Source organism: Osmia lignaria, chromosome 15, assembly GCF_051020975.1.
Source record: "Osmia lignaria lignaria isolate PbOS001 chromosome 15, iyOsmLign1, whole genome shotgun sequence".
Taxonomy (NCBI): Eukaryota; Metazoa; Arthropoda; class Insecta; order Hymenoptera; family Megachilidae; genus Osmia; species Osmia lignaria.
In genome coordinates this window covers 1,030,950-1,050,989 of record NC_135046.1, presented here as the reverse complement: position 1 = coordinate 1,050,989, position 20,040 = coordinate 1,030,950, and the positions used below count along the sequence as shown (strand labels likewise).

The window sequence follows — 20,040 nt, the reverse complement described above, 5'->3', positions numbered from 1 at the left end:
CGCCCTTTGTTTAACGCAATGACTTTACTTCCGATTGTTCTAAAGAAGCCTACATATGGCTTACGTCCCGACCATGCTTCAAAGGGTGTTACTCCGTTTAGGGATTTCGTTGCACACCTATTCCTCAAAAAGGTTGCTGTATTAATTAGTTCAGCCCATAACGAGTCTGGCAAATTTGCTTGTAATTTCATACATCTTGCCATTTCAACAAGAGTACGATTAGCCCTTTCGGCTACACCGTTTTGTTGCGGTGTGTGTTCAACGGTCAATTGTCGCGAGATTCCTTCCTCCTCTAGGAAACTTTTAAAATTGTGAGATAAGTACTCTTTCGCGTTATCTGTGCGAAGAATTTTTATTTTCCGACCCGTTTCATTTTCGACTTTACGCTTATAATTCTTAAACGCCTGTAATACCTCAGACCGATCTCTAAGCATCGCTGTTTCTATGTATCTAGAATGATCGTCTATAAATGTCACAAAATATCTTGCCCGGCCGAGTGATTCGGTGCTCATGGGCCCGCAAGTGTCTGAATGTACCAAACCTAAAACCTCCGTAGAGCGGTTATTTGATTGCTTAAATGGCTGAACGTGAATTTTGCATCTCGCACATACATTACAATTTATTTCGTCTATTTTACCTTCAAAATTCATGCCAGAAACTAGCTCATCATTCAACATTTTCTTTAAATCATGAAAATTTACATGCCCATACCTTTGATGCCATTTTAATAAATTCAAATCACTTGAATTGTTCGCGATCATTGCTGTTTTCTTTCTCATCAACTACATACAAGTTATTACGCTTTGTCGCCGTTAACGCAATCGATCCGTCTTTTCGAGCTATTATCGCGCGATTCTTTTCAAATTTTACTGTGTAACCATTATCTGTAACACTCGACACCGACAAAAGGTTATTTCGCAATCCTGGCACATGTAATGCATTTTTCAATCTCACTGAATTCATCGCATGGTTATTTACCTTAATATCTAACTTAACACTACCCGCACCGGTTGAGTCTATATAATGTTCAGCAGCTGTATATACTTTCGAGCGTTCATCATTGTTCAATGCCTCAAATTTACGTTCGTCATTACACATATGCCTTGTGGCACCGCTGTCAATGCACCACACGTCCGATTTTACAGGTTCGGTATTACAAGCAATCGTGGTCATAGCATCGGATACATTATTCGATTCATTGCGTTTATTTTTCGCTCGACACATCGTACTTTTGTGTCCTAATTTACCGCAGGTGAAACACTTAATCACAAATTTACGCGGACTTCGTCTTGTATCTACGTATTTTGAGTTCACTTTTGTATATTTTTCACTGTTAACGTTTCCTTTTGTTAAGAGCGCATCACTTTTATTTTCACTGCCATTAACCTTATCGTCGCGGTCTCGCTGTCTTGCTTCCTCTTCTTTTAGTTTAATTTTAAGGTTTTCCAACGTAAATCGCGAATCTATGCATATGGTTTGTTGCATTTATCTAACAGTAGACTCGCGTGTTAATTATTAACGATATACATATATTTGAAACGTTGAAGTTAAATTAACGATATACATATATTTGAAACGTTGACGTTAAATTAACGATATACATATATTTGAAACGTTTTACGTTTAACGTTTCCCAGATGTTCGTTGCCGATGTTTATTGCCTTAGTCGACCTCTTGTCTCGAACGTTCTTGAACGTCGGTCGACAATTTCAAACTACAGCGGTTGTCACGCAAACCCTCGCATTTCATAATCATTCAAACAGTTTCATTCCGTTCGATTCCAATCACTTTCGTTCTTAATCGCATTCATTCCTGGGTAGAAGGAAAGGCTGACGCATGCTTTGGAGGTAGGAGAGGTATTTCGTTTGCGAGGTAAAACAAAAATCGTATTTCCCTTATTCCGCGCGGTTAAGCTGGGAAACTTCCAAGTGCGTCGCACTGCTTAACCGCGTGGTGAAATATGTTGATAGTACCTCTCCTTAACCTTAGCGATTTCGAATTTTTATGTGTTTATTGCTACGCGGTTTCGACAAGGCAATCGTTCCAAGGAAGGTTAACTTCTTATTATTTGAAAAGAACTAATTATAGCCTCCTTTGTGTGCCTCGCCTGGAATTATCTCCAAGTGCTGCGCACCGACGAGGTATACAAATTCAGTATATTAAACGGTTAAACTATTCAATACTATCAGAAAGAAAATGAAAATAGATGTTAGCCACCGTCGGACTGTTGAAAATAATCCGGACGTAACAATACAATGAATCCTAATGGTCGCATATGTTGCTACAATCAGTTCTCTTGGGATCTATCACAGATTTGTAAATAATACCAAACATTTTCTTGATAATCTATCAAGAAGAAAATTCACTTTTATTCAGTTGCTTCTAATTATGGCATTTTGACGACCATATATTTTGTGAAATCTATAATTTTTATAATTCTACATATATTCCTTTTAATAGTTAATAGTAAAAGTACAGATACAGCATAATCATAGTACAGTTGTAGTAATATAATTGTAGTGAAATTATGGTATAGTTGTAGTTAACTTATAGTGCAGTTACAGTATCGTTATTTGTAATAAAATTATATTAGATACTTTTTTTTTACCGTACAATGTACAATTACTAATTTTCAAAGTATAATTAATTACTATCAGATAGAATTAGTTAAAAATAAGGTAAAAAGTGACGACATAAAAAATGAAACATCAAAATCACAAATATGTGATAGCGGCAGTCAGAGTGTTCAGTAGTGCCATGTTTCATTCGCACTAGGCAACAATAAATCGTCATGCTACATAGACATAGTTACCTACGTACGTAACGCGATACATGCATTGATGTAACACAGTCATTCCCAGCGCAGCTTCCTCCATTCTGTGTCCTTTTCTCTTCATAAATTATGACAAAGAAGGATAGGCTATTCCAGTGATTTTCAAATTTTTTCTGTTGATGGCGCTCTTACTGCATCAGAACAGTAATTGAGAACATTAAATGATACATACATCTCAAGTTTACGAATAATTCATGCACATATTTTGAATAAACAAATCAATTTATAAATGAATCATAACTACAATAGACTCTTGTTATATTACCGTGGAACGTAAAATTTTTGAAGAGAGGGGAGGGAGAGAAGTGTATAATCGACGTAGGCTATGATGATTGAAGAGTAGCATTAGTATGCTTGAGAATCCGTGTGAAAGTCAATTCACTCACGTAGTAAGGCAGGTGAACATGTTGTTTAATGTATAATACACTACATCAAATGTTGTAATCAAAGTGTTGTAATCAAAATGTTGTAATCAATGCAGCTTTGCATAAATATGAGGTTACAAATGGAACTAAGATTCGCTTTTTACCATTTAGTAACTGTCTCATTTCAGTGAAAATAAAGTTTGAGAACCACTGTTTTATCCTATATGTTGTGTAGGATCTATGCGTTTATCCTCTTATCGTTAGTCCGGAACGCTACGCTGACTGGACATTGCTGATGTAATACATCAAAGTTAGATTTTATTCTTTTTTCTAAATATGTAGTTATTTACGTATCCTTCAGTATGAAAAGAAAATTCTATAACATAGCAATAGAAAACATGTTGTACACATTACTCTACTAAGAACAGAAAACCTATTTTAAAATTGGACCGAATGATTTGAAATTTTTTGAGACGCTATAAAAATTGGTTTGCTAGATAATATGATTTGAAAATGACAACTTGTCGGAATCGGTCAAAAACACTGCGTTTTTAGTCGAAAAATCGCAATTTTCGTTAATTGTTATTGCCTGTAACTTCTATGTACGTTGGCCGATCTCGATTACGTTTTCAGAGTTTATATGTATAACTTACTTGTATTTATATAATCGAGGGACAACATAGGCATGTACGAAGCGGAAGTATAGATTTTTAATGATAGAAATGGTGGGGGCCGAGCCTTTAAATGTTACCTTTCAACTTAGAAAAAGATAGCCAGCGAAAGAGAAAGGGGTCCGAGAATCAAAGCAACTGAAAATAGCATATCGGTGAGATAACACTATTTTAACAATAAAACTCTTTTATTTTTTATTTTTGTTAAATGAAACTGTTACCAATGTAATTGTCAGATTTTACTTATTAAAATAAGATTAAACACGATATAATTTGGGCTATATGGGCGAAAATAAACTTTCGCATTAGGGATGTTCCCTTGTACATAAAATAAATAAATATAATTCAAATCATATCGTGTTTGGTCTTGTTTTAATCAGAAAAATCTCATAAATATATTATTAAAAGTTTTACCCCGCGACAGATTCAATGAGACTCGTTAGTGTATAATACGCGACCATAAAACTTGTAGGAATAATAAAATAATTTTTAACAAAAAATACAACCGACTTCAAAATGCGCTAAGAAGCATGAAATAATTTTTATTTCATTTATACCAATATTCCACAGCTATTAATCAAATCTATTTAATCATTAAATAGTATACTAAATACATTTCAACCTTTTCGGAGGGGGCGCAAAATTATTATTAGTTCATTTATTAGTTCTAATAGTACCATAGTACTTTTTTATGCAGAATATTTCAAGGAGTTGACACAAGTAAAAAAAAAATGCAGTTCCATTTAAATAAAAAGTGGATTTGCATTTTTTGAGTACATCGTTGCATTCACGAAAAAAATGAAATTACAAAAAAATATACATTATCATACCATTGAACTTTTACATAAATAGCTTTTTCCTATCTCCTGCCAAATTCAAGATATAACCTGTCCCAGTTGCATGACGTATCCTGTATACTTTTATTAATTAAAAAACATTTATTTAAAGAAGATAACTTTTTCTAAAAATAATTCTCAGATTGCACGTTCCTTCGGTTCTTCACAGTAGGCATATATTTTTCAGCAGCGAGGGGTGCTACGGTGTGTTATATAAAATCCACGCGTGTGGTCAGTCAGAATTTACTGGAGCGGGACAATTCTATCATTTAGGTTGAACGAAGGATAGCATGATCACCGTACATCTCACTCTAAACACGCGCCAATGAAAACAAAATAGATCTTAATTTACAGGTAAGGGTTGTGGCTAGACCGCTCAACTCATGATTTCAATCACAGCACTCTTTTAGTGGCCTAAAAATGCTTCGATTCCGCGAATGCATTTTGTCGATTTTTTACCTCTTCTTTGGACGCTTATATTACTAAACATCAACATAATCCCACTGAAACATGAGTTGAGCGGTGTGCATTGGACCTTCCTCTTTCGAATAAGCCCTCACCCAGCCCTAAATGTTCTCATACAAGGACGAATAACGGAAGCGCGTAAACCCACGTTTATGCCCATTTTTGCTGGTGATGTCAACGCGCTACTATTACCCGTGTCTACCCCCTTAACCGCTGAGACATTGACACTGTTGGAAATACTTTCGATTTTTTGATATATACCGCACATAAAGTAGTTTCAATAATTCTGGTTTATTTAGTTTTTTAAATTCTTATTGTGTTTCACTGTACGTAAAAGCATTGAACATTGTATAACACACTTACTTGATAAAGAACAGACGAAAATTCACCGTACAAGTAACTCTGACACGCAAAAATAGCGAAAAACTCGGTTTTTAATTATTTTGTAACTATGGCGCACCTGACCAAAAATTCTCAAAAAAATTGAGAACAATAGTATCGATAATATACACTTATAAAAAAAATATGAATCCAGATCCGCGACTCCTTCCATATAAAATCACCATTTTTCCGAATTTTTTGGGGTTTTCGATTTTTCACAGCTCGGGTTTTCAATCTAAAAATCTGCAAAGCTACTATAATATGTGCCACATAAAAAGAAATATCTCTGATTTTTTTCAGAATTTTTCATGCACAAATATAGGAGAAATTGACGAAAATGTGTTTTACATTTTTGCCCATTACTACCCTCCCACATGAGATACAGGGTTGAAACTTGGCACAAACTGTTGTTTTTTTGATAAGCTATCGAATGAGCAATTGCAAGTCGAATTTAGTTTGGGGGCACTTTTGACCATCTTATCCGGCTATACCCTTTGTTGTATGTACGTTATTCCAAACCTGTGAATACATTATTGACTTTATATAGCATTAAACAACTATTTATAGTAATTAACTTTATACTAGGTCGCCATCCGCTTCGTGGCTGACGTACTGGAGCGAAGCGATTGATTTACAGTAAATGTAACTTTAACAGAGTTCGGATACAATATAGCAACTAAAATCTAGGCGCACGGTAGTGCGCCAGGCCAAGTTCCTGCCTACGCACATAGTGTGTATATTACACGAAGGTTTAGAGCCGATTTTCACCCTCTCATAACTTTTGTCCACTTCAAGATAAACCCATGAAATTTAAAATACATATTACGAGAGTGGAGATAAGCAAAACCTAAGAGTTTCAAAGTTCTACGTTTAGCCGTTTCCAAGATATAGGCGGTGGAAAATTGGAGTTTATATGACTCATTGACTCACTGACTCATCAAAATTATAAAGCACTTCCCGTGTAGGTAGAAACTTGAAATTTGGCATGGTGGTAGATATTGATGTGTAAATAAAGGGAAAAATCGAAAAATCCCAAAAAGTTTGAAAGTATCCCGCCCACAGGGGTTTTAATTGTTAGCGACTAGCGTATACTAATATACTATAATAAACCACTTCATGGGTACGTTAAATGTTGAAATTTGGTGAGAAGAAGGTTCTTTTAGCACAAGTACAGAAAATGATCAAAAATGCCTAAAAAGTGTAATAGTGCCCCACCCATAGAGGTTTTCTTTATGAAAGTAGAGGGTAGAGTTTTTATATTATAATTCTATAAACCAGTTCCCGTGTAAGAAGAATTATTAAAACTGTTTTGGTAGGAAGAAGGAAGCTTTATGGAAAACTTTCTCAAGAAAAACAATCTACATTATTTTAAACACTTAGAAAAAAGTAATGATATCACCCCCAAAAAAACGTAAATGTGAAACAAAGGCCAAGTTCCCCCCCCCCCCCCCCCCCCCCATCCCCCTCTCAAAAAAATCCTAACGCAAAGGCCAATAAAAGAAATGAAATCAATTATCTATGTCCAAGTTCTTTCATTCAGTCTTCAGATAAAGACTAAGTGTAGGTATACGTTTCAAACTAAAAACATCGGCCAATAAAAGAGGTGATATAAAAACAACATGTCCAAGTTCATTGCTAAGGAGTCCTGAGTGAAGACACTACTTTTCCTAGTATACCTCATTATTGATCTACCTACATATTAAAAATAAAAATATACTTGAACTAAATATTAACAATAATACCCAGCTCAGAAAATCACACATCCATCAACCACGTCTCATTCTAAACTTGGCAACTTCTTCTTTCATCTTGTCATATAATAAAATTAATTTTATCTTTCAAAACGAGTGTCTTCCGAGCCGTCGTGCTGTTTGCAATAAGCATATGAACAGTAATAGCTGCTTCTAAACCGAGTGAAAACGATTTAAACGTTGTCAACTGAAATCCGTGTAACGGCTCGGCAAAAGCCAAGTTTTGCTACTAGCACTTTTTAAGATGCAAGGCGATGAATAGTATTCATTTAGTAAATTGAATAAACAACCACATAAATCCACTTGCTAAGAACTAGCATTCAAATCTCCCCAGAAGATTCAAAAGAAAACACTCTTTTGATGTGCTCATAACAAACCACTCATAAACACATACAATACTAACAGATTTTTTTAATTGTGTACTTAATTAGGAACATTGAATAAAGGAGTTAATAAGAAAAGATGGTAATTATGCACAAAAAGACCCCAGTCGCCGATAACCTTGACCTTGACATATGTTGTCAAGGTCATGACCCTGAGTAACGTTGGCCTTGAAAAAACCGACGATTGCGATCCGTTCAAAAGTTACAAAGCATTAAAGTTTTCGCTTTTTTTTGGTGTTTATCTGCACGCAGCGCAGTGTCGTTGATTGGACCAACTTCTGTCGGGAAGTAAGTAGAATAGAAAGTTATTATATTTTAAAATGCTTAAAATATTTTGTTATTCTTGGGAAAAATCGTAAAGTTGCGGCTTTATAATTATATAATTATCAATTATATAAACAGATTACGGCGGCCGAAACCTAAGGAGTATAACGGGTGAACTAAAAAATCGAACTTAACTGATTTCAATGATTTTGAATTTTGACTTGCGTGGCCGGCCACCTGACGGCGCGGTGGCCGGAATATTATTCTGGCCTAACCTAACCTAATTCACTGATTAACAAGTTCACTAATTTAATTTTGTATTATATTAGATTAGGTTAGGCCGTAAGGCGGTCGGCCACATATGCCAAAATTCAAAAAATGACTGTCGCTTGTCATCTATTACTTTTATAAACAACAACACTTGTATGTAACTCTAACGTGTATGTTAGAATTTACCAAAAGGCACCCGCGCGTTTCTCACCAGCCATCGATGGACATCTGGATTGCTCTTTTTCACAATGGTTTCTTCGACCAGTATCGGTACTATGGCCAAGCGGCGGTTATACAGTGTGTCCCACATTAAGGGTTATAATTCCGTTATTCCGTAACTATTAATGATACAAAAAATTGTTGATATGGGAATTGCACGGCAAAAGGGGACCTATGTTTTAGACGAAGTGAAGAATCTTTTACATTATTAGTTTAAGAGATATGGTGCTCAAGTTTTGTTTTTTAAATGGGACCATATATTTTTTTTCGGATCATGTAATAGTGCTTCTCAAGACGAATTCATTAAGCTTTAATGTATACACTCGATTTTAATTAGTTTTCAAGATATAACGTTTACAAATTTCCTGATTTTCAGTAGAAAGATCTCGGTTTGAGTGGCAAGTCGTAAAAGCGGCTCTACTGTTGCGGTAAGTGCCATAGCGGGGGTCTATGCTAGGAATGGCAGACCCAAAGAATAACCGCTGTGACATTTACCGCAACAATAGGGCCGCTTTTACGACTTGCTACTCGAACCGAGACGTATCTACTGAAAATCGGGAAATTTGTAAACGTTACATCTTGAAAACTAATTAAAATCGGGTGTATACATTAAAGCTTAATGAATTCGTCTTGTAAAACACTATCACATGATCTCAAAATAAATATATGGTTGCATTTAAAAAACAAAACTTGACCATCATATCTCTTAAACTAATAATGTAAAAGATTTTTCACTTCGACCAAAACATAGGCTCTCTTTTGCCGTGCAATTCCCATATCAACAATTTTTTGTATCATTAATAGTTACGGAATAACGGAATTATAACACTTAAGGTGGGACACTGTATGTATAGGAAAAGGTTGCTTAAACGTGAAAACGCGAAAAAAAGCGGAAACTTTAATGCTTCGTAACTTTTGAACGGATCGCGACCGTCACTTTTTTCGGAGCCAACGTTACTCAGGACATTACGTAGGGAGCCAACGTTGACAACATATGTCAAGGTCAAGGTCATCGGCGACTGGAGTCTTTTTGGGCATAATTACCGAAAAAATCTTTCAAAACGCTTCTATCGTTTGTAATACTTTATATCTGCTATATTATTTTAGTTCTGTAATATTTACATGTGCTGTTTTCTATAGTATCAATTACAAATAAATTTTATTGTCTGACAAAAGAGATCAGTTATATGTATTACAAAGGTTATATTATTGTTGTGATTAGGTCTATAACTGGGATCAAACAAAGACGTCTCTAATTAAAAGTTCCTTCTTTTGGGGTTATACGGTAATACAAATACCGAGTGGATATATAGCATCAGTTTGGAGTGGTCAGAAACTGCTTAGCATTGGAATCCTAGTTTGTGGCATTTTAAACGGTTTAATACCTACTGCTGCTGCTTATGGGGATTACGTTGCAGTCTGCGCTTGTAGAGTAGGTATGGGTCTTTGTCAAGGTTGCCTTTTACCTTGCACTCATACCCTCCTTTCAAAGTGGGCACCGCCATCTGAACGATCAAGACTTGGTAAGAATTTATTCGTTTATATGAATATATTTATAAATTTACAATTATGCCCGAAATATGAAATAATAATCATTCACATTTTTGTAAAGAAGACTTTGATTTGAGATTACAATCACAACTCTTTTAATTAAACATAAACCGCCGACACTGAGGTTTCTCATTAGGATTTCTTTATAGCGTAGGCTAGATCTCTTCGCTTTATCAACGATGTCAGGTGTTTAATATTGTTTAATTCTAACCTAATTCTAATATTGTTTAAGTTTTAATCATTTATAATTTTACGTAATAAGAACATTATCGTGTGGTTGCTTTTAGCTGCATTACATGTAGCATTTCGTAAGATACATACTTATTAAAAAATAATTTTAGAATCTTACAATTAGAATCATAGAACCTTAAACTTTTAGAATTTGAGAATTTGAAAGTATTTCGGTTATGGTATTGTTAATGGCGTAACCAGTACTGTTATTAACAATGGGAGCCTAAGGAAATAGACGCGGAGACGAATCCACGTATGGCTAACGTAGGGAGCTCCAGGAGGTTGGTTATCCTGGACGAAACTATGTATGGCTAATGTAGGAGCCACAGGAACGGTGAAGACGTGAGGACGAACCTATGTATAGCTAACGTAGGGAGCCGCAGAAAATGTTAGTATTAAATCTCGTAACTTGATTAGTGTACCTCGAGCGGTAAAAGTACACCTTTATAATGGCATAATGGGTTTTCTGGACTAGTCAATATAATTGAACAGTAATAAATAAGTTAAATAATGTGAATTTATTCTCTTTGTCGGGACCTTACAATTGTTGAGTGCAACTATCACAGTGTTCTACGAGTTAAATTCTAGTTTACAAGTTAAATGAATTGAATATAAGAGTTTTAGTTTCGATTCCGCGAAGCAAGAATTTAATCTTTCTCGGTTTTGACGAAGGCGAGCAAACGGGAGCGGGCTACAACGATCCGAATAATGCTTAACAGTAGACAACGTACTGTATAGTTACTGAGTGCTTGAAGAGGACTTGAATACCCGATCTCGCTGAGTTTCCTCGTTGCAGAGATTATTCGTGAGAGAAATGTACTGACGTGTATCGAACTCTTTCTAGACTTCAACTAGACCCAAAGTACCTTCGCCGCCACCCTTTTTATACCCAAAAATTGGAGTAAAATGAGTGGTGGAGACGGACCATACGTGACTCCGAAGGACCGCGCTCTTGCTTCGCGTTGGTCTCGAATTTTCTAGAAGACTGTTTATGCCGGGTGTGCACATCCGACTCCATGTAAGGAAATTTGCGAGAAGGAGTCGTAACACCAAATAAGGAAATTTCCGAGACGGAAACGTAACAGTATTAGAATCTTGCAAGCTCAGAATTTTAAAATATTAAACTTTTGGAATGATGAATGCTTAGAACTTTAGAATGTTAGAATGTTGAATTGTTAGAATCTTGGAATTTCTTTTTCTTCTTTCTCGAATTTTAAAGTCTTGAAATTTTGTATGCTGGACACTCAGAATTTTAGAATTTGGAAATTTTGTACTCTAGAATATCTGCTATTCTGGAATTTTAGGATGTCAGAATTTTTAGACATAGAACCTTAGAATTCTAGAATTTTAGACTTTAAAGACTAATTTAGACTTTACACTAATTTTACTGTTTCTTTTCACTTTTGAAAAAATAAAAATAAATGCAATAATAAAGAATTGTAGAAGTAGAGAAGTTAACGAATTGTAGCGGCATAGTACGTATGGTAGTGGTCGAATGAAAGACATACAGTTGGGATCGGAACGTACGTTATGGCCTCGCAGAAATATAAAATTAACCTCATAATTATAAAGTGAGAAATATAATTTATTACTTGGATAATTTATTAGCTATCTGTCATTGTCAATGACAGCTGTATACCATGCGTTCACAAAAAAGAAGAACCCTGACCTGTCCCCTAGAACGGTACAGAGGCGAGAGAGGTACCTCGCACAAACTTCCGTGTAAATGAAAAGAGTCGACATAGATTCGTAGATGTGCCCTCTTTGATTAATAATACGCTACGGCCGAAAGTCCTTATCAGACCTATGTACAGTAGAACCTGGATAAATGCAACCAAGATTGGGACCCAGTGGTTGCATTTATCCAAGCGAGGTGTCGAATCTCGGGTTACACGCGACGACCAGCCAAGCGTGAACGTAGAAAGGGACAGACACTGGCGGAAAGAGAGAGGTCCGATGATGAAAGGAAAGAGCCGAAACGTATCGGTGTGACTAATACTAATTCAACTATAAAACTTTTTTATTTTTGACTTTTTTTTATTAAAACTTTCACTAACGCATTGGTGAAATTTTTCTGATTCAAATGGTACCAAACACGATATAGTTTCAATTATAATTACTTGCTAAAATTGATGTTAAAGGTTGGCGAAAAGCAACAGAGATCGAAATCAAAACCAGTCACGGTGTCGGCTCTGGTTTCAAAGGTTTCATTTATCCAGGCAAGGTGTCGATTCTGGGCATTTAATGTTGCATTTATCCAAGCGAGGTATCGATTCTGGGCATTTAATGTTGCATTTATCCAAGCGAGGTGTCGATTCTGCGTCCGTACACATGTTTTGTATTCAGCCGACATGCCGATTCTGTGTCCGTACACATGTTTTGTATTCAGCCGACATGCCGATTCTGTGTCCGTACACATGTTTTGTATTCAGCCGACATGCCGATTCTGTGTCCGTCCACATCTTTTGTATTCAGCCGACATCATTTATATTCAGTCGTGGTGTCAATTCTATATTGTTTATTCTATTACTATTGTTTATACATATAATTCAAACTATATTGTGTTTGGTGTCATTTTAATAAGAAAAATCTCACAAATGCATTAGTAAAAGTTTCATTAAGAAAAAGTTAAAAATAAAAAAGTTTTATCGTTCAATTAGTATTAGTCACACTGATATTACGGTCGGATCATATTACACGGTTTCCTCGTCGAGCGGCTCGGTTCGCCTAGGGGGATCCCCCCAAGTGGAGGGGATAGCGATGTTGCATTTATCCAAGCATTCTTTCGTTGCATTTATCCAGGTTTTACTGTACATTCTTCCTAGAGCACTTCTTTCCGTGAGAGCACAGTATATTCTTATTTAGATAATGTGGAACTTCGGCACGTTTGAGGTAACCTGTGGCGGGGATTCCACATCATACCAATGAGTAGACTAGTGCCTTACATTTGGGTACTATTGTAATTTCCTATTTTTTACGAATTTATATTAATATACTTATTTAAGTAAACAAGTCTACCTTACAAACTTTGCGGAAGAATATCTATTAGACAGAGGAGCTAATCTACATTAGTAAAGTTCCGTATTAGGTTATTAATTTTTGAATAGAATTCAGCAGACATCATTTAATTTTTATTTATCAATGCAAATAAAAAGATGTTTTTAAATTGTATTATTTAAAATTTTATAAAATCATTTTATTAATACCGTACTGTAATCTTTGTTAAAATAATTTTCTTTTAATTTTTTTTACTTCCATGTTTTTAGTTTTTTAGTTTCATTAATGGAACAATTTTGGTTATCATTAAATTTGAATATTATAGCCTTTAATCAGTATATTTGATTATATGTAGAAAAATAAATTCAATGATTTTATATAAAACATCATTATAGCATGATTGAAAAATATGTACAATGTAAATACTTCTTTATATATTTATATTTTTCAGGAGCATTTGCTTATGCTGGAGCCCAATTCGGCACCGTAATTTCCTTTCCAATTTCCGGCGTATTAGCAGCTTCATCGCTTGCCTGGCCATCCATATTCTTTGTATTTGGTGGTATAGCCTTAATTTGGAGCATCTTTTTCTTTATTTTTGGTTCTGACAGTCCTGCTCAAGATTTACGAATATCAGAGGAGGAAAGAGAATACATAGAAAATAGTATAAGAAGTGACGAGGGAAAGAAAATGTTACAGGACACAGGGGTAAGAACAAATATTTTTTTATTGAAAGAATTATCATTACCATTAAAAAAAAATTATTTTATCACCATGAAATTTCATTGATATTTTAAAAAGCCAATTTATTTGATACGCACACGCGCGCGCGCGCATATATAGGGTGTTACGTTTAAGTGTGAATGGTCAAATATTTCGTAAACGGTTAAAGCTATCAAAAAAATGTTTCTACAAAACTTGTTTGATTTAAGCGGGCACGTTATGTGGTGCAGATAATGTTTCGATAGGTGAAGTGATGGGGGAGATTTTGAAACTAAAACAATTTTTTTAAATGGCACCCTATATTTTTCTACTTATAATATTGTAGTGGGTGTTGAGACAAATTCAACAACCTGCCACATCACATCATTCCATTAGTTAGAACCATACATTTTTACGATTGAAGTTACATCAGTGTGCACGGAGAACATTAGCTGCAGCGCGCCGTCCGTAATCTAAATAATTACCAAACTTTTCTATTTTTCACTTCTTCTTAATAAAACTTTTACTGTCGCATTTTTCTGATTAAAATTATACTAAACACAATATAGTTTGAATTATATTTACTTGCTAAAATGGGATGTTAAGGGCACAGACTCCTTCGAAGCCTGCTCCGAATCGATGTAAGCGCCATTGGAAAGAATCGGGCAATCGTGAAAACATAATTAAGAAATTGGACATTTGACGGTGTAACATCAAACGTCATTATGCAGAATAAGAAACAAAAGTAAGGTGGCATGGTTGTCAAATCACAGCATTTGAGAGTTCTGTCGCGGTGTTACCGCATTCTGTGACAATACTGACCAAGCTTCCAAAATGAATCGGCTCAAGCCGAGATTTTGATTCCAGTCGGAGATAGAAAAAGACAGCGCGAGAGAAAGAGAAGGAGTATCATGAATGAAACAACGTAAACTACATGGCATTAATAATTTCAAGAAGGGAATAAGAAATAAAGACATGTAATGATTTATAATATTTATTTATATACAGGGTTTCCCAGAACTCATTTTTATCCAGTGAAGAGGTGGTAGCTGGGGTGATTCTGAACAACTTTTTCCTTTGCGAAAAAGTTGTTTGAAGCTTCGTTTTTGAAATATTAAGGAAAAACACTGACCAATCCGAGCGCGTATAGCGCGCGGGCTCAGGGACGGCAGCGTCGGCTACGAAAGCGGGGCTTGACGTAGGTCGCGAACGAACGGTTCGGCACCCCGTTGGCACAGCACAATAAAAAAATTGAACTGGTTGAACATTTTTAGTTGTTGTTCAAAATGATTACGGAATCTAATCTCTTGTCGCCTGTCATAATGTAAGAAAGGAAATTCTGAACATTCTAAACAACAAATAAAAATGTTTGAAATGGAATAATTATTAAAAATTTAAAAATAATTTAAATGAAACTTACTCATTCGTTCCTAAATTAACCTGCTATGCTAAAAGCAGATAATTCTCACTGGGTCACTGTGTCGACCCTAAACATTCGAGGAGGGAACAAATTTCGAAGAACAGCTGATCTCCAGACAAGATCATTGAACCCACTCAACCACACGGTCATTATCGCCTTCCACAGAATTTTCGTTCATGTAAATAAACATTTTTAAAAAACATGTAATATTCCGCACTACAGTAAAACCTGGATAAATGCAACGAAAGAATGCTTGGATAAGTGACAACATCGCTATTCCCTCCACTTGGGGGGATCCCGCTAAGCGAACCAAACCCCTCGACGAAGAAACCATGTAATATGATCCGACCGTAATATCGGTATGACTAATACTAATTGAACGATAAAACATTTTTATTTTTAACTTTTTCTTAATGAAACTTTCACTAACGCATTTGTGAGATTTTTCTGATTAAAATGACACCAAACACGATATAGTTTGAATTATATTTATAAACAATAGTAATAGAATAAACAACATAGAATTGACACCACGACTGAATATAAATAATGTGTACGGATGCAGAATCGACATGTCGGCTGAATACAAAAGATGTGTACGGACTCAGAATCGATACCTCGCTTGGATAAATGCAACATTAAATGTCCAGAATCGACACCTCGCCTGGATAAATGAAACCTTTGAAACCAAAGCCGACACCGCGACTGGTTTTGATTTCGATCTCTCTTGCTTTTCGCCAACTTTTAACATCAATTTTAGCAGTTCCGTTATGGTAACGGTCGTGAGCGGACGTGGACCTTGCTAAGCGGAGCGATTATAAAGCGAGAAAGTTAGAAAAGTGGGGAAACAAAGTTTAAGGGTAGCAGAAAGTGTGAGTGGATAGGGGGAGGAAAGAGCGGTGGTGTAGGGAGAAATCAAATTGGCGAAAACGAGAAGAAAAATCGACGCTAAGTGGACCCATTAATTGTGAGGTTAGAATCTAGAAGAGATAGAAAAGAGCGGCAAACAGGAAGAGGAGGCGTAAACGAGCGACACCTGGGGAGAAGAGAGAGAGGAGACCACAGGAACAGAGGGATGGTCGGTAAAGAAGAGGAAGGAGCAGAGAAGAGGATCGGAATGCAAAGAATGGAAGACGAGACGAAGGAAAAGAAAGATATGGAAGGGAGGGAGGAAGCTGGGAAACCGGACAAAGGGGAAAAAAGAGGCAGGCCCTCGAATATAGAGGTTTTGAGAAGGGAAAGGACCCAGAGTATAGGAAGCATGTCAAACCTAGAGGAAATATGGACAAGAAAAAGGGAGGAAGGAAATGAAGAAGGGACACCCAAAGAAAAAGATGAAGAGGAGAGGAGGCGAACAAGCGGATGGATGTTTAGAGAAAGCAGCGTGACGGAGAGATCACCCGAAAAGAAAAAAGAAAGAAAGGAAGGTGACGGAGGAGTAGGCGAAATAAAGAAGTTAATAAAAGATTTAGGAAAAGAACTGGGAGGGAAGATGGAAAGGGTTGAGGTGAACATGACAGCCCTAGCAAAAGAAGTAAGAGGAGAAATAGAGAAGCTAAAAAAAGACACGAAGAGAAAAGAGGACAAGTGGTCAGAACAAAAGAGAGAAATGGAAGGGAAGATAGAAATGTTGATAAAGAAGATTTAGACAGGAGAAGTTGAGCGAGTTAGAAAAGAAATGGGAGAGAAAAGAGAGAGGAGAGAAAGAAAAATATAATAATCAGAGGTACGAAAGCGAGAAGAGAGGAGATGAAAGAGAAGGCGGAGGAGATATTAAAGATAACAGGAGAGGAAGACGCAATAGAGGAAGTACAAGAGGTAGGCACGGTAGAAAGAGGAAAAGAAGTCAGCATGATGCTTCTAAAAATAAAATCGAGCGAGCTAAAAAGGAGAATAATGGAAAATAAAAAGGCGCTAAAAGATCGGGAAGAGAGAATAGAGGACGACCTAACGTGGGCGAAGAGGAAGACACAATGGACTCTAAGAAAAATCGAAAGAGAAGAAAGAAAGAAAGGAAAATACGTGTGGGTAGACCACGGGAAAATAAGAATAGAAGGAAAATGGTGGAAATGGGATGAAGAAAAGGGAGCTCTGATAGACTGGGAGGGGAGGGAGTAGAAGGCCTCCCAGGGAGGAGGACAAAGGAAGAGAGAAGAGGAGCAAGGGATATAGGGGAGGAAGAAAGCATGGAAAGAATATACAAGCAAAAGAAAAGAGGAAGGAAAGGAAAAGCGGAGGGGTGAGTGCAAGAAGAAAGTGGAAGGAGGTATGAGAGGAAGGGTACAGCAGACGAAAAGGAAGGCAGCAGGGCAGAAGAGAAGAGAAACAAAAAAGAGGAGGAAGGGGGAGGATGGACAGTAGGATTCTGGAATTGTGCTGGAGTATAAGAAATAAAGATGAAGACTTCTGGAAAACAATGAGGAAATGGGATGCTGTGGTCCTTATAGAGACATGGTTGGAGGAAAGGGGGTGGGAAAATATGAGAGGCAGGCTACCAAAAGGATTTAGGTGGGAGGCGCAATTAGCGAGTAGAAGGAACAATAAAATAATTTTTAACAAAAAATACAACCGACTTCGAAATGCACTAAAAAGTATGAAATAATTTCTACTTCATTTATACAAATACCCAACAGCTATTAATAAAACCTATTTACTCGTTAAATCGTATACTAAATACATTTCAACCTTTTCGGAAGCGGCGCAAAATTAAAAACTTTCTTCTACTATAAAGATCCTAGTTCGGGCGTCAGCAACCTATCAAATCATTATTGGCAGCATCGTATATTCGGATATTATTAATTTGGCGCCGCCTCCGAAAAGGGCGATTTTTTATTTTTTCGATTTTTTACCTCTTCTTTGGACGCTTATATTACTAAACATCAACATAATCCCACTGAAACATGAGTTGAGCGGTGTGCATTGGACCTTCCTCTTTCGAATAAGCCCTCATCGAGCCCTAAATGTTGTCATACAAGGACGAATAACGGAAGCGCATAAACCCATGTTTATGCCCATTTTTGCTGGTAATGTCAACGCGCTACTATTACCCGTGTCTACCCCCTTAAATGTGAAAGGTTTCATCGCGATCGGTACATGCTTTGCAGAGTATACATATGTATATAGAAACAGTAGAGAATCGGCGACTGGATGTTGACTCATACATCGGTAGAGACACGTAGGCATACGTAGAATTCAATGTAGTAGTAACAATAGTTTTTCACCAATATCTCGGAAACTAAAGCTTTCCGTTAATTAAGTATAAGGAAAAAGTTGTTCAGAATCATGCCCCCGACAACATATTAAAAGGTCATTGAAATCGTCCAATCTTGAGATTAAAAACTTCATGTATTTTGCAATAACAATGAAAAATTTTTTTTTAACGGGACCAATCGGAAGACACACCCTACAAGATGCAAAAGGTTTCGTTCCGATTGATCCATCCATCTCGGAGTAATCGGTGAACACACACAGAAAAAAAAAACAAAAAAAACATACATACTGATCGATTTGAGTAACCTCCTCCTTTTCGAAGTCGGTTAAAAAAAGGGATAGCAATGGGGGGGATGTTAATGGGGGTAAAAGAAGAGATGTTGGGGAAGGAAGGAGGGTTCAAAAAAGAGGCGGAAAAAGATGGCATAATGGTGGCAGAATGCAAGGGGGGGAAAGCGAAATGGGGGATAGTAGGGGTGTACGTAAACGGAGGCATGGACGCAAAGATAAAAGAGCTGAAACCTTGCCTGGAAGAAAATAAGGGAGAAGGAAGGACGATAATAGGTGGTGACTTCAACGCGAGAACAGGAGAGGAAGGGGGAGCGCATGAAAAAGAGGAGGAGGAGGAAGTGGAAGAGAGAAGAAGATCCAGGGACAAGAAAATTAATGCGGAAGGAAAAAGACAGCTGGAAGTCCTGAGGGAGACAGGTTGGTCGATTATGAACGGGAGCATAGAAGGGGACGAAGAGGGAGACTTCACAGGGGCCAGAGGAGACACGGTGATAGACTACGTGATAGCTGAAGAAGAAGGGAGGGAATTGTAAGTCTGGAAGTAGGGGACAGGGTAGATTCAGACCACCACCCCGTGATAGTGAAGTTGAGAGCGGGAAGTAAGCAGGGGACGAGAGAGGAAAAGGAAAGGAGAGCAACAGCGAGAGGGAATTGGACGGAGCAGGGGAGGGGCGTTCAGAGAAGAAATAAAATGGAGGAAAAAGAAGGACGGCAAAATCGACGAGGACATGGAAATAATGATAGAGGAATTCAAAAGAGAAATAGAGAAAGGTAGAGAGAAGGGACAGACGAACAAGAAAAAAGGATGGTGGGATGAGGAGTGCAAGGAGAGGAAAAAGGAACTCAGGGGAGTCCTAAGAGAGTGGAGGAAAGGGCGAACGGAGGGAGAAAGCTACAGGAAGGCAAAGAAAGAGTACAACAGACTATGCGCAGATAAAAAGAGAGAAGAAAACGAGAAGTTCATAAAAGAGGTGGAGGGAGCCAAAACTGATAGGGATGTATGGAGAATAGTAAACAGAGAAAGGAAAAAAAGAGGACAGGCACACTCAAATATAAAGGAAGAAGAGTGGAAAACCCACTTTATGAACCTACTAGGTGGAATGGAAGTAAAGGTAGTGATGGGAGGCGAGGGGAAGTCAGAGGAGGAGGAGGAGGGAGAACAAGAAGAAGAGATAAGCAGGGAGGAAATTAGAAAAGCAG

The 20,040-nt window shown here is 37.0% G+C and overlaps 1 protein-coding gene across 5 annotated transcripts in view; it reads left to right on the top strand.

The window, feature by feature from the left end:
- Positions 1-20,040, top strand: part of LOC117611244 (putative inorganic phosphate cotransporter) — a 136,817-nt gene that overhangs the window by 92,233 nt on the left and 24,544 nt on the right. For all 5 annotated transcript variants that reach the window (XM_076692433.1, XM_076692432.1, XM_076692434.1 and 2 more), the window contains 2 exons: positions 9,661-9,961; positions 13,669-13,925. In XM_076692433.1, coding sequence (XP_076548548.1) covers positions 9,661-9,961; positions 13,669-13,925 — 558 coding nt within the window. The remainder of the gene's footprint in view (positions 1-9,660; positions 9,962-13,668; positions 13,926-20,040) is intronic.